The sequence below is a fragment of the Fusarium phalaenopsidis genome, assembly GCF_050370095.1.
Source record: "Fusarium phalaenopsidis strain FUZ10S chromosome Unknown contig_32306, whole genome shotgun sequence".
Classification (NCBI taxonomy): domain Eukaryota; kingdom Fungi; phylum Ascomycota; class Sordariomycetes; order Hypocreales; family Nectriaceae; genus Fusarium; species Fusarium phalaenopsidis.
Genome location: NW_028145403.1, coordinates 899,850 through 914,849, shown reverse-complemented (window position 1 = coordinate 914,849; position 15,000 = coordinate 899,850). Strand labels below are relative to the sequence as shown.

The 15,000-nt window shown below is 49.9% G+C and overlaps 6 protein-coding genes across 6 annotated transcripts; 3 read left to right on the top strand and 3 right to left on the bottom strand.

Annotated features, from left to right (window-relative positions):
* Positions 1–1,084: 1,084 nt before the first annotated feature.
* On the top strand, positions 1,085–2,560 carry LRP88_11145 (fatty acid desaturase; the record flags this gene model as incomplete). Its single annotated transcript, XM_083247581.1, has 3 exons — positions 1,085–1,286; positions 1,357–2,189; positions 2,243–2,560. The coding sequence occupies 3 exons, from the start codon at positions 1,085–1,087 to the stop codon at positions 2,558–2,560; spliced, it is 1,353 nt and encodes a 450-aa protein (XP_083096729.1).
* Positions 2,561–5,197: 2,637 nt separating this feature from the next.
* On the top strand, positions 5,198–6,814 carry LRP88_11144 (Alpha/Beta hydrolase protein; the record flags this gene model as incomplete). Its single annotated transcript, XM_083247580.1, has 1 exon — positions 5,198–6,814. One exon carries the CDS (start codon positions 5,198–5,200, stop codon positions 6,812–6,814), a length of 1,617 nt encoding a protein of 538 aa, XP_083096728.1.
* Positions 6,815–7,886: 1,072 nt separating this feature from the next.
* On the top strand, positions 7,887–8,414 carry LRP88_11143 (uncharacterized protein; the record flags this gene model as incomplete). Its single annotated transcript, XM_083247579.1, has 1 exon — positions 7,887–8,414. One exon carries the CDS (start codon positions 7,887–7,889, stop codon positions 8,412–8,414), a length of 528 nt encoding a protein of 175 aa, XP_083096727.1.
* Positions 8,415–10,391: 1,977 nt separating this feature from the next.
* LRP88_11142 (C-terminal helicase domain-containing protein) lies at positions 10,392–11,444 on the bottom strand (the record flags this gene model as incomplete). Its single annotated transcript, XM_083247578.1, has 1 exon — positions 10,392–11,444. The coding sequence occupies one exon, from the start codon at positions 11,442–11,444 to the stop codon at positions 10,392–10,394; it is 1,053 nt and encodes a 350-aa protein (XP_083096726.1).
* Positions 11,445–12,148: 704 nt separating this feature from the next.
* On the bottom strand, positions 12,149–12,661 carry LRP88_11141 (uncharacterized protein; the record flags this gene model as incomplete). Its single annotated transcript, XM_083247577.1, has 1 exon — positions 12,149–12,661. One exon carries the CDS (start codon positions 12,659–12,661, stop codon positions 12,149–12,151), a length of 513 nt encoding a protein of 170 aa, XP_083096725.1.
* A 350-nt stretch (positions 12,662–13,011) lies between these two features.
* Positions 13,012–14,558, bottom strand: LRP88_11140 (Metallo-dependent phosphatase-like protein; the record flags this gene model as incomplete). Its single annotated transcript, XM_083247576.1, has 2 exons — positions 13,012–14,375; positions 14,426–14,558. 2 exons carry the CDS (start codon positions 14,556–14,558, stop codon positions 13,012–13,014), a joined length of 1,497 nt encoding a protein of 498 aa, XP_083096724.1.
* Positions 14,559–15,000: the final 442 nt, after the last annotated feature.

Genomic DNA, 15,000 nt, shown 5'->3' with positions numbered 1-15,000 from the left:
GAATTTCAAAGCAGCCAAGACCTTTTGGCTAGAGTTCTCTCTCCCTTGGAAACAGCTATCTGTTTTAAGAGGTGTCGTTCAAGCATATCAATCATCCAATTTATCTCAACGACACGTATATGCGTTTAAAGAATGAACCAGTACTCGGCAGGGAGGCTTCATCATGTGCGTGATGATGCTTTCACCTAAACTGTGACTGATGAACATATCTCTTGTTGATATACGAAATTGTTCGCCTTTCTATAGTCATGCAAATGGAAATTCTATATGCGTTGGAAGCTGAAAGCTCGAGAACCCTTACCCAAATTCACCGCCCTCAACCTATTTCCGAGAGCGAGCCGAGGCGAGCTCGGGAATACGTTGATGCACAGCCCGACTTCAATCTCTTCGTTGTGTCCATTGATCCGTGATTACGCGAACACGTGGTTAAAAGGCTGTTTGAGGATAATGGGGAAACACGGCTGGTGATGATGCAACTTGTTGTGCTAATGGGACGATCAAGACGGAGTATTCCGATAATTTCAAGATGCACAAATCGACTTTGGCTGGACTAAAAATAATGAATCACAAGCGGGCATAAAAAAGGCACACTTCGGCAATACCCACGCACGAATCATGAACAGCGAGGCTTTCCGTGTTGCTTAGCGGTGTGTACTGTGCCGCCTCGGCTATGCTGTGGCTGGACGGGCTGAAATGCCTCAGTCCTCTCAGCATGCATTCAAAGGATGGACAAGAAGGCAAACAATTCTGCGGTGTGTGTCTTGAGCGTCCATCATAGGCTCAACAGAAGCCAGAGAGCCGGGATCTTGGACCCTTGTCCCACTAGAGCTCCGCCCAAAGCGGAGTCGCTTCAGCCGCTGAAAACAGAATGGTTAAGGGGGTTGACTTTGCTAGCTCATTTCATTTTTTTTCTCCGACTTGGACCCTTTACGTTGCTGCCAAGGAGTTACTCAAACTGTCAGCTGCTCTCGTCCTTGAAGCTCGTTCCCTCCCTTCTCATACGACTGTGATGCCATGAGCTCAGCGTTGGCACGTCTACACTAACTACACCCCGCTGTCAGCTGCTCACAGACCACTGCCCGCCATGGACAAGTACATTGTTTTCGACAGGCAGCTCACCAAGGCGGACCTTGTGGTGCTGCAGAGCCTCACTGAGGACTTGAGGGAGCACACACGGAAAGAAGGCGGAGATGGTGCTGCCAAGGCCAATGGCAAGACACCGGATGCATCAACTCCCGATGTCGACGCCAAGGCATCAAATGACAGCACATCACCAAACCAGCATGGTGCGTACGCTCTGTCGATCCCCTCCATCACCCACATGTAGCCATTGACAAGTGATTGACCCCCTATCAGCCAACCAGCTCTCATACGAAGGAGCTGTGCGTCACCTTCAGGCATTGAATGATCCCAATGACGCTCATTTTGAGCCGACTATCATGAACAATCTTGATTTTGACCAGATCAAGCTGCCTCCTGTTCTCGACAAACTTCTTCTACGTCCTTACATCCGCATTGCGCGCTCCCTCGTCCGCGTGGAGACGGATGTCATCATGCTAACACATCTTCTGCTTTACGTCTTCACTTCCATTCCCAGCGCTGTTTTTCTCTTCTACAGCTTCACTTGGATTCATGGCGTCTTGCATTTTCTCATGCAGTTCTCCTACATGGGGACATACACCCTCATGATGCACCAGCATATCCATATGCGCGGCATCCTACACAAGCGCCTTGCCCTTTTTGATCACATTTTCCCATACATCCTCGATCCTCTTATGGGCCATACGTGGAACTCATACTTTTACCATCACGTCAAGCACCACCACATTGAAGGCAACGGACCCAATGATCTGTCTTCAACAATCCGATACCAGAGGGACAGCCTTCTTCACTTCTTGCATTATACAGGAAGATTCTTCTTCTTCATCTGGGCCGAGCTCCCCTACTATTTCATTCGCAAGGGCAGGACTTCATTGGCATTCAAGGCGGCGTTCTGGGAACTCTCGGCCTATACTTCGCTATACACGCTCTATCGCACCAACCCTCGAGCCACTGTCTTTGTTTTCCTCATCCCCCTGTTTCTTCTTCGGCTTGGTCTGATGGCTGGCAATTGGGGACAGCATGCATTTGTAGATGCAGATGAGCCAGATTCTGATTACCGATCAAGTATCACTCTCATCGATGTTGCTGTGAGTTTCTCTTCACCTGTCGACGTATGCTCTCCATGCTGATCTTTCTATAGAGCAACCGACATTGCTTCAACGACGGATATCACACCTCTCACCACCTCAACCCTATGCGCCACTGGCGTGAACACCCGGTCTCTTTCTTGAAAACCAAGCACATCTACGCCTCTCAGCAAGCCCTGGTCTTTCACGATATCGATTATCTCATGGTCACTGTGAGGCTACTGATGAAGGATTATAAGCGACTGGCAGAGTGCTTGGTTCCTATTGGTAGCCAAATGTCACTGAACATGGATGAGCGTGTCAAGCTTCTCCAGAGACATACTCGGGGATTCTCTGAGGACGAGATCAAGCAGAAGTTCAAAACGCCATAGTCTTGCAACGGTGTGGGTAGTTTCAGCTGCACTTGCTAAGCCTAAGCGTTCTAGCAATGTTTCATTCAATACCTGTTCATACAACACGAAGTCTTTCAACTGAAGAACACTCCCCTGCATATCAAACAAGGAACAGACGGGGGAGAGAAGCATAGGAAAAGAAGGCGCATCAGTCTATAGTGCAAGGCCAAATCGCCTTCATACATACTTTTTGTAATAACTGCATTAAACATAGTTTTCCATAACGTCAAGGCAGTAATCGTCTCATGCAGATACAGAGCTTTTCAGACAAGACTGTCATGAAGCCAAACGCCGTGAAAGAGAAGAGCCCAACCCGTTGTGGTGAGGACACATACAAATGGCCTCCACGCATCTCTCGCCATTGGCATTGCCCCCTTTAATCCAGTAGCCATTCCTGCCAACTCCATCCTCTGGTGGCCAGAACTGCTTGGTCATGGGCTTCTGTAGCCACGTGTCCGTCCACGGATACTTAATTTTATGCCCTGACACAGCGCTCGTAATAGAAACTCTGAGATGCTTCAGTTTTTCGCCTTCAGTGGCAAACATGTCTAAGGCCTTGAGTAGGGTATGACAGTCTAGAAAGTCTGGATGGCCAATATTGATCTTGAGGGCGAGATAAAGACTGAATGTGTTCGGAAACGCAGACCTAAGTATGGACAGCGTAGTCTCCAAAGGATCTAGCTGGGGTAAATATTTTTCGTTCTCCTCCTTTTCCAACTCTAGGGGCAATACGATCTCCAATGACGAAATGCTAGCAAGCCTAGCGGGGAGCAAAAGCTGCGGTAAACGACCCAGAAACTCCTGGGTCGAGATGTGGAAAGTGTTTGTCCCATAGAGCACCGCAATGCCTTCGACGTATCTGTCACTCAGACAAGTCAGCAATAATTCCAATAAGAATGCAACATGGGCATTCGTTTGCACAACTCACGCCTGTCTAGAAGCCAAGAGCCAGCCCATAACACCAATCAAACACTTCGACGGTGACTCTCCGGGCCAGAACTCGCAATTTTGCCCCAACCCATCAAGGCAGTGGTCATCTCCGGCATCTGGCTCACTCTCATAGGGCTCATCTCTAGTTCGCACTGGATGTTCACGGCGGTCGGGTCGACAACGATGGCATATGCTGCTTCGCCAGTTCCAGCGTTTTGATTTGTGGTAGTCTGGCTCCCATTTCCAAGGTCCATTCATGTAATCATGGGGCCATGCCGAAGTACGCCAATATGGGAAGGGGGTCATTGGGTGATCGAAAGAAAGGTCCATGTGCAACGTGCGGTCGCCGAATGCCAACACGAGGATCTCATGCCTTATCTCGGGAGGTAGCTTGCTGAAGAACGGAGGGGCTTGGTTGAGGTTCTCGTGAGAAGCCGAGGGGGTCAAAACATAATGTCGTCGCTCGGGGAGATAAGGAGGAATTTTATTTTTGCCTCTAACAACGCCGAGCCTGGATTGAAGCCAGCCGCCGAGTTTCGCTTTCATGGTGGAAAGTGGATAATGAATTATGAATGATGGGTAACTCCCTGAATTGAAGATGGCAGGAAATTAATCTGACAATTCATCCTAAACAGCGAACTGTGGGTGCAAGAATAGGGTTATAAAAGCTTATATACAAAGGATGATCCCCGTATCGTGCTATATTAAGAACTCGCTGCTCACTCTTTGCAAGGATATGAGACCACTCACACAGGCAGAAGAAAATGGATCAACATTAGTCCGCACTCCGTGCAGTATTTATGCAAACATAACCTGGACATGCCACTGTCCACAATTTATGCCATCAAGAGTTGTGCGTTAGATTATGTTCCCCGTTGTCTACCTCCTTGATATCATTGTCCTCTTCTCTACTTCTCTTGTCGTTTTCAATCTGTTAACCAACCAAAATTTCCCAACCTTCAATAAGTTGATGTCTGCCAATCGTGGTAGGAAATATCACATTCGTCTGCCAAGGCATTAGCGAACTACCCTACTGTCGAGATTCTTTTAATGGCAGCAGTTTCATGAGATCTATATGACCTTCAAACACTAATTAGAGAGAATTATCGATTCCATAAAAGCCATAAGGCCACTGCTCTTGTCAGCTCACATTAGCAGCAACGCCATAGCCCTCGTTGTCTACGAAATAGCCTGAAAATAGGTATGTGTTTTGCCTCTATGAAATGGCCGGTGACGACAACTCAAGGCTAGAGCTTCTACTGTCTCCTAGTGCTAGCTTTTCCGTAACCAAGAGTTCCCGTAGGTGATTAGGAGGACGAGTAAGAGATCGCCTAATTGGAAAGGTGGTCGGGGAGTTGGCTGTCGGAGTTTGGAAAACTGTGGTTTTCCGTAGACTGAGGACGCCCAGCCAGCGCGTAATTACGGGCCCAATTACTCAGCCAGTGAAATAAGAGACCCATGCTTACCATTTTCTTCATATAACGCTTATTTTTGGGTGTTGTTGGGCTGTCGGGCCAATGACGAGTTGAGAATCAACATGGAGGTATCGGAGTTAAGATGGAGACACCGACAACGGCTTGGTAATTCACGATACCAAAGGGAGTAAACGGGGCTGCTTCAAGGTAAATAGATTCAGTTAAAAGATGGTTGATGAGCTGCAGGTCAACAAATCAACCAACAAGCAACATGATGTCGCTTCAGCTCTTGTCCCTTCTCTTGGCTGCTGTCCCAACCACAGCGGCGCCATCTACCCAACATCACGTTGCGCCAGTTGCAGTAAACACAAGCTCTGGTATCTTTACGCCATTTTTCACCGATTCACAACCCAAAGTTGCTTCTTTCTTGGACATTCCTTACGCCGAAAGCCCCGTTGGATCTCTCCGATTTGCCCCTCCCGTCGCGAAGAGGCACGCGGGAAAAGAGGTTACCAAAGCGACCAAGTTGCCTGCTGGTTGCTTCCAATATGTTGCACCAAATCTCAGAGGCACTATCACGGATGGTCCCGTCACCGCCGCTTCATTTCAGCGAGGAGATTACTCCAACACAACTGAGGATTGCCTCCGACTCTCTGTGTTTGCACCCAAGAGGGCAGTTGAGGAGACGGTATCGACAGCTTCCACACACCGCGATTCTTTACCAGTCATAATTTGGATCCATGGTGGAGGGTATAGCTTCGGAGGCACTAACGTTCCTTTTCAGCTCGCCCCTAACTGGGTCCAACGCAGCCAGAGACATATAGTTGTCCAAGTTCAATACCGTCTCAATCTCCTTGGTCTCCCCAACGCTGGTGGTCTAGCCAAAGACGGAAAGAACTTAAACTTGTCTTTCCTTGATCAACGCCTCGCCGTTGAGTGGGTGCGCGACAACATCGCTCGGTTCGGCGGTGATCCCACCCGTGTCACTCTTTGGGGAGAAAGCGCGGGAGCGTACTCGGTGGACAGCTATTTGTTTGCCTGGCCTCGAGATCCCATCGTCAAAGGTGTAATTGCCGACTCTGGAAACGCAGTCGCCATTGAAAGCGTCTTGTCTGACTCCAACAACCACGGCACATTCTCAGTGGCTGCGAGCCGTCTTGGGTGTGGCAGTTTATCACCCAAGGAGGAGCTAGAGTGTATGCGCCGGGTGCCCGAATTCAAGATCAAGGCATATTTGCAAGCTGATATTGGTAAGGGAGGTGCCGCTGATGATGGGCTAATGTTTGGAACCATTGCGGACAACGTCACCATCTTTGCCAATTACACCGAGAGAATCGGAAAGGATCCTTCAAAGTATCCAGCTCACATTCCCATGTTGATCGGCACCAACGCCAACGAAGGAGCCGCAGTCGTCCCATACGACTTTGAAGGGAGCAAAACGGCGACTGAACTACCTGACGACCTTGCCAAGATAGCCCAGGGTTTTGGACTGAATCTCCAATGCACAACGCTGAAAGAAGTCAGGCTTCGGTCAAAGGCTGGGGCAACAACATACCAATACCTTTACGCTGGCAACTTCACCAACATCTCACCTCTGCCATGGCTAGGGGCGTACCACACCGCCGAGCTGCCTCTGGTCTTTGGCACCTACGAAATTGACGGGCCATCAACTCCCTTCCAAAGACGCATTGGTAAACGAATGCAGGACCTGTATCTCAAGTTTGCCATCGATCCATCACATGGACTGGAAGAGGCTGGGTGGCAACCGGCAACAGAAGACCTGGACAGGTCTATGATCATTGAGTGGGCTGCACATGGCAAGGTTGAGCAAGCGTTGAATGCCAAGCGCCTCCGAGATGAGTGTATCAAGAATGGCTACGCTGTGTAGATCTCTACTAGCTAAAGCGCCTATGGGTATCCAGCTCTACATTTAGCAGTCAAGTCCGAAATGTACCACCCTGGAACCCTTTACTTGTGCTTTCTTGTGATACTCTTGAGCCCATCGTCACCTTCCTACCTAGTATTCGTAAGTCTGCCTCGGCCCAGTGTGGCCTAAGTAGGAGGCTTTGAAACAAAGGTTCCAGGGATCCCGCGATAGAGTCTTGAAAATCTTACCAGAAGTGGCTCGATATGGCCGTCTATAGTCTTAAAGTTATTTCTCCCCTGTCGGGAGAACTGCCCATCTGAAAGTGTTTCACCGAGAACCAGGATCTTCCACCAATGGTCAGTTTTTTGCCAAGCATTAATCCCAGTTAGGTATTAATTAGTCCGAAGTCTATTCTGGGCGATCGCTATAGACCGTCAGTTTGGTTTCAATGGCACAGGAGAGAATAAGTATGACGATCTGGAGGACTGTTGACGCGGTACCCGTCTATCACCAAGATGTACGATATGTTCCATGCCCATGGTTATCAGTGAGAGCTGAGTACTGAGAGCTTGGATGGTTAGTTAATGGCTTTCTAAGGGGACAAGTCAGGGTACTCTTTGTATAGACCCCAAATGGATATTCATTGGTGACCGCCATCATTGCCAATGGAGTGTTGGCCATGATCGCTACTGGCGCGATTGTAGACATGCGGAATTGTGTAGCATCAACGGAAGAACCGTGACCTTAACAAGGTTGCATCAGCAAGAAGAGGCAGGGGTCGCATCAACCTGACACAGGTAGTCCCGCAAGGGCCAATCGGAGCTATGACGGTAGTTATTCCACACGAGCGGATGAAACGAAGAAATTGAAAGGGATAAGGTCGAAGGCCGGCAATGCAGGGGCCTGTAAACATGATATAAGTAGGAACGACGCCAGAGTGAGACAAGCTTACTAGTAGACGCAGGATCCAGTTAGACCTGAACTATTATATCAGCCTTAGACTTCGCCATTCGTTCTCATAATTCACCTTTCCAGTGTCACCAGTATCGACACCTCAACTTATCGAAATCCTGATATCCAACAAGCAAAGAAGATGCGTTTCTCTCTCCTGACTGTCGCTCTGGCTTACGCCTCGACCGCCTCAGCAGCCTTGACGTGGTCATTGCAAAAGGCCTCCAACCCAACATCAGACCAGGCTGATGCATACGGGCGGATTGAGGAGGCCATGCGTCGCGCCGTGGCACGATATGGGCGCTTCACCGACGCCAGCAAGACCATCCGCGTCTACTACGCCCCCGGCGTTCCCACTGCCGAAGCAAGCTACAACGGAGATCTCCGCTTCGGTTCAAACCGGGCTTACATGACTGAGCGGACGGCAATGCACGAGATCGCTCATACCCTGGGCGTTGGACAGACGGCTGCCTTTGAGCAAAAGTGTGCAGCCAACAACTGGCCTTCTGCAACCCGTCTCCTTCAGTCTTTCGACGGCCCAAATGCCCGCATCAACTGTGGCGGCGGCCACTTTTGGCCATATGGTCTCAACTACGACAACGAATGGAGCGAGACCAACGCGAACCGACATGTTCAAATGATTGATGCTATGCTGGCTGATGGGATGTAACAAGACTAGGCGGGGGTGCTATGAAGGAGGTTGGGATTGAACACGAGTGAATGACTTGAATTATTTCGAATGCACATTATTCAACCCGATACTAGATTGAAACATCGAGTGCAGTGTCTTGTGTGAATGGCCCATGTGGATCAGTGATGAGAGTCTCGCTCCAAACTATCTGGAGAGCAGCTCCAAATCCCAGTTGCATCCTCGGGGCCTTGACTACCTAGTGGGGGAGTACTATCACGTCTAGCATTCAACTAGTTAGGCCAAACAGTTGTGCAGACAGGCAACCATCGGTTGCATTGATGTTGCACTGCCCCCAAAATGATTCCTCATCATGCTGACTGGAAACTAAATTAGCTGCCTAGACGCAGACTCTCACATAGTATAAAATGCTTCATTATGCCCCCAACGGAATAATCCTACGACATCGCAATTTGGGATTCTCCTCCCAGCCCTCTCTCCACGATCATGATGGACATCCCATACGATGAGAGCCTCGATAAGCTCCCACCTCAACCCTCCTCCGCCGATGCGTTAGCCACAGAGAAACTATCCGAACTTCTCGACCAGCAAAGAAATGCGCATCTGGAAGAGAATTTTGGACAAGAGAAGGGGCTCTTGCGGGTGGACTTGGCTGTCCGACTTCTTTCCTTGGACACGTCCATCAGCAGTAGAGGTTCGAACATCGCCAAAGAGATCCCGGAAAAGACTATTGGTTTTCGCAAAATTGGATTCGGACAATGCGGCCTCGTTTTTGAATGGCCTGGCCGAGGGATGGTAGTCAAAGTGGCTAGACCGGGCTTTCAGGACGCCCTTTGGATCGACTATGAAGCCCATAAAGCTATCTATTCTGCTTTCTTGGGACAGAGACATGCCCCTCAGTGTCGAGTTCCACGGGTATTTAGCCACATATCAAAGGAAAACGGGTGGTGGCGGGAAAACAAGGGGCTGTTCATGGAACAGCACGACGATTTTCCCTTTCCATCTTCGGCACTCACTTCAGAACACATCTTGCCATTAGCTGGAGCAGTACGAAAAATATTGATCGAGAGGTATTCCCCTCAAAGCATGCAACAAGCCGCGCTGGAGAGCCCCTTGAACCGCGATTGTCTGGCTCGGATTTACCTTGGCCGACGGCGTTCGCCTCACCAACCTCGACTGGTGAACTTTTCTCTCAGAAACTTCAATCTGTGCCTTGATCAAATTATGAACCTTGGCATACCCGTTTCATCATATGCGTCGGCGATTGGAGAAGCACTGGCAATTATCCACTGGGCCGCCAACGTGGATGGATACGATGTCGAGTTTGTTCTGGGTAGCGAGGCCTGCGTCGGCTCACAGCCGCCGAAAACTCCTTCTCCACAGGCCACGATAGAGTCCCCTTGGGCCGCAACTGAAGGCAGCAGCAAGACCACTCGAATCTGGGTGCTCGACTTTAACCTGTGCACCCGATGGGAGGAGAGAATCGGGTGGGAACAACCCGAGGCCCTCATTGAGCAACTCGTGACGGCGTTTTTCGAAAACGACCCGTACTACCCGTTACCATTGATGGATGATGACTTGGGTAAACAGCTGTGGTGTGTCTTTCGGGATAGTTACTCGACCAAGGCCGAAGAGGTGCTGGCAGAGAAAGACGAGAGGCTGAGGGCGCTCCCACATATATTCATCAATGCCTGCATTGGGAGGGAGCGGCAAAATATCGATAATGGACTGGGACATGGACATCGCCAACACAAGGGGTAAGATTGCCGAGCCAACTTGTCATAGTTAGGCGTCAGATGCAAACGACATGCACTTGTCAGAACCGCAGTCTAGGACAATGAAACAAGCCTGCCTATTGGGGCATTGAGCATCGAAGAATTGCTATTGCTGTTGCACCAGCAGCAAAATCGTTGGCAGATCATATCTAGAAGCACATCACATCAGCTTGTTTATAAAACAGCAAGAGCTGAAGCAAACCGAGCCGGCCTGTGTTGAAGCTCATGCCCATGGCATAGATGACCATTCAATTTCATCGTCTGAATACTCGTCCGGGATTGCAGGTTCAGGGCGTTCTTCGGGGGATGCAGCTTTTGCACAGTCTTCCAAGGAATTGATTTCGGGGAAATCGTCCAAGAAATCTATGTCCGGGAACTCGTCCGAGGATGCATCGTCTGGATGATCTAGCGCGGGTGTAGCATCAGGACTGGTTTGAGGCGAGCTGGATTGAGATAGGGACACGGGTTGGCTTGGCTGGTGCTTTTCAAGGTCCAGGAAAAGCTCTTCAAACTTTTCCCTCGGAAAGGTTGTTACTTGCTCATTTCCTCCATCGCCCTCGGATAGGTTTTTAGCGTTGCCCTCAATTTTGAGTCCCCGGAGACTGGGGGTCCTCGACAAGGCAACATAGATTTGACCCTTTTCGAAGGAATTTGTCAAGTTAACAATGACGCGTTCCATCGTCATCCCTTGACTCTTGTGAACATTCATGGCCCATCCATGGACCAGCGGAATCTGTGTTCGATGCAGGAGTGAATAGGGGCTCCTGTCTCCGAGAGACGTGATGATACACGTGGGGAAAATGGTGCGCTCCTTGCGATTGTGGAAGCGGACTCGTGGCCATACCTTGTCCTTCTGTCGGGACATAAACTTTCGGATCTGCTGCTCCCTGAGCTCTGCATGCTGTCCCCAAAGATTTTGCCACGGAGGAATATCGTCATGATCGCGTTGAGCTTTAGGGAGCTTTGTTTCGTCAAATTTCTCAAAGCCGCAAATGATGCCCTGGCTTCCATTGCAAAGCCCTCCCTTGATGTCAAGGTTGATTTGCAGAACAACAGCCATATCGCGCCGGAGAGAAACTTTTCGCTGCAGGCGATGCTTCTCCAGGCCCTCCAGGGTTCCATCACTAAAACGTTTGGCTTTTTCCTTGAGATGCGGATGCCTCTTTTTGTCCCATTCAAAGTCGTCTAAACACCGGTAGTCGTGCTTAGGTGTCTTGAGCTGATCGAATCCGTTGTCATTAACCTCGGCAACCTCCTTATTTGTACATAGAAGCATCGTCGCATCCTGAGTGTTGTGATGATGGTACTTCAGCATGGCTATCTCTTGTGGAGATAAAGCTAAGCCAAGACGGCATTTCTGGAGCATGTGAATAAAGAACCGGTCGTTCTGGCGGTGAATCTCCCGTAAATGTTTGTGTTTGAAATTGGCTTCCTTCCAGGTGGAGCTCATGAAAGCCCATTTGCTTGTATCCGGAAATGGGCCATGACGTTTGGAACAATCTAGGCCATCCTCAGTGTCATCCATCTTTCCCCCACATTTCCAGCAGTGCACGAAAGGTTCGACCGGGGGTAGTTGGCAGAAGTCGCCAGTGACGATGAGTTGAACTCCCCCGAAAACCTTACCTTTATCCAGGGGTCGGGCGATGCCCCTGACATTTTTCAGGGTCTTGTCGATGCGCTCCAGAATATTGCTCGAGACCATGCTAATCTCGTCGATGGTGAGGACTTGAGTTTGCACCAGACGTTTCCTGGCATGCAAGTTTTTCGATGGCTCAGGCTCTCTCTTCTTGTCCTCTTCGGATTTCTGCTGGTATTCAAACCATCTTCTTCCATTTCTTGTGAGAGAGACGAGATCGTCAATGCATAGCTTGTCATCATCAGGTGTCCACCCCAGATAGCTCGAGAGCGTCCTCGCACCGACTTGGATAGCCGCTGAGCCAGTAGGTGCAGTAACCCAGAAGACTTTGTTTGGGTTCTTTTCTAGTTTTTCCACCATGGCTTTAGAACAGTGGATTTGCCACAGCCAGCTGAGCCGGTGAAGAAGATATTGAGTGGGGGCTCCTCGTCAAGAAGGTCAACAATCTCCTGTTGCTCTGCGGAAAGCGTTGGTGCAGCTTCCAGCGGCCCGACGACCTCGCTGGACAGGGCTTGATTGGTGACTCCACTGTCCTGCTGTGCATCGCCCGGCTGCTCGCTGCCATTGAACTCAGCAGGTGTGTTCCCAAGCGGCGGGCTAGGTCGAGGATTCCCAATAGGCAAGCGGATCAGACCCGGTGCATCCTGGACTGAACCAGAGATGAATGAGGGCCCACATGGTGGTGGTCGAGGTGCGGCTTCAGCGTCGACTGCGCTCTTCCTTTTCTTGCCAGAAGTGGGACCAGGGAGGAAACTAGCAGTTGATTCCGTGGATGGTTTCGTAGCATCATCAGAAACAGTGATAAGCATGCCCTGTGCGGGCCGCGACCGAAGGCCCTTGCGTCTGGGTTGCCGCATAGTCGTAGGTAGCAGCAGTCAAAAGCTGGTCCTGTTAGCGACTGGGGTCATTGGAACAGGCTTCGCATTGAGAAGCTTACCGACACGTGGTATATCTGGGTCGAATATTTGGGGACAGGGTGTTGGCCATTTAGTTTGGCCTGCTGTCATTTGGCGAATTGTTCAATCGCGATAGGAGACACACGGGTTAAACAACAAACGCAGCAAGTGGTCACGTGATAAGCCACACACTCAAAGCGTGTCGGACACACAAAACGCCCTCTCGAGACTTATGCATTCTTTCATATCTCGGCTCAATGGAGATACTCTATTTTGTGCAGCCACAAGACCCCTAAGCTGTCCATCAGCCCTCAGTTTTGTCTGACAAAACGCTCCTTATGAGACTTGATAAGCTGCGACCGATCCAACACCTCGCCAGTTGAGGAGCGGATGAAGACAACCTGCAGCTTCTGAGCATCCACAAACCGAATCGTGGCATAACTAAAGTCGTCTACATATGCAAATGCATTCAAGGGCGTTTTCTTCCCAACACTACTCAAGCCTTCAATGTTTCCCGCGCCTCCAGCAACAATATACATGGGTGCCTTTGGATTGTTCATGCCCGAAGGGTCCAGGGTTCCGTTGTATGCAGGATAAAACCTTTGGGAGTTGTGTACGTGTCCGAACACGCCGAGGTCCACGCCGTACTTGTAGAAAATGTTTTCGAATGCTTTTTGGCACGGCGTGCATCCTTCATCGCCCGTTGTGTACCATGGTCGATGTCCCGCGACAACAACCCATGGAGTGACGTCTCTGTCAACAGATGCGAGATCCGCCTCGAGAAACTGAAGCTGCTGATTCGGACTACCAAAAGGTCCGCTGTTGAGATTGGCGGATCCTCCCGGTGCGTCAGGGGCATCAGGAAAGTCCGTCTCGGTGTCGATCATGACCACATGAACCATGCCATACTCGAAAGAGAACCAGAAGGGGGGGTTGGCGAGCTGCTTTGCCTTGTTTGCATTGACTCTCGCAGTGTCATCCGATGATGTCGATATGAATGCCTGAGGCATTGTGCGCCCGAACCTATTCATGAAGTCGGTAAAGTTCTTCTGGCCCTCTGGACAAAGAAGATTCAGCAATGGCACTTCTTCGCAGGCTGCCTCGTGATTTCCAGGGCTGACCATGTAGGGCTTCCGACCAGCGATGGGCGCAAGCTGGTCGTAGAAATTCTCAAGGATGGCTTGAAAAGCCTGTTCTCCATGAAGCAAGTTCTTTGGCTTCAGAAACCAGTCATCGGCATATGCCAGATCACCTGGATGAATGATGAATTCGTAGTCGTCGGCCGTAGACGCAAGACGACCAATCGTTGTGTGATTCAGTGAAGGTTGTATGTTGGGAATCACCTCTCTTTTGGACTGGTCCATGTTGATCGTGAACCCATCTTCTCCATAAACACCCAGGTCAATGATGGCGTTGATGGAGAACGGAGTCTTGTCTCCGGCAGTTCGAGGACTGAAGAACTCATCAATAGAGGAGTTTGTGGAGGTGATCTTGTAGTAGTAGGTTGTTGCTGGCTTTAGACCAGTGAGCTTTACTGCATTGGCCCAGGTGCGAGAGGTAGGATAGGTGATTGAAGTATCCGAGCAAGCCTCCTGGTTAAGCAGCTCTCTTGAAGTGCCATATTTAACGCAGGGGTTGCTTTGCTTGGAATACGTATTCCATCCTATCGTGACACCTTCAAACACTTGTTAGCATAGGTTCAAGTATCGTGGTTAGGTAACTTACTGTTCGGCCCATCTAGAGACAGACGTTGCTGAACTGGCGTCGACGAATCTGAGGGTATGGGTGGAAGGCTGGCCTTTGATAGAGCTGTCCCCACCAAGAGTGAAAAGGTTGCGATGCAATTGTAAGAAACCATTTTGTAGTGTCAACTCTGCATTTACTGATTCAGCTTCATCTCGCGGACTGGGCTTGTGAGTTATATGCAAATCAGGCTGTGCATCGTCTCAAGCACATCAAGTGCCGTGTATCCGGCGTCCTGGCTTAGTTTCGGTAACCTTCCTCTTCAGGACATTTGCCGTGCTCTTGTTCCACATTGAGTAGTTTTGCTCGGGATGTATGATGTTGCATGTGAAACTGATAGGCCTCGTGCTTATTGAACGTCGTGTAATTGGTCCGTCGAGTCGGTCAGTGATCGTAGTAAATGATCGACCCGACAGGGCCTCTGGTTAAGGCTAGTTTACTCGTTTTCTTCGGTGAACGTCCCAGGAGCAGTCGAAATGCGAAAAGTTTTCGTGTTCAATGTCAGCCAAGACGAGCTCAAAGGTCTCGTTGAAGCGGTAGAATTTGGTGCTCACGCT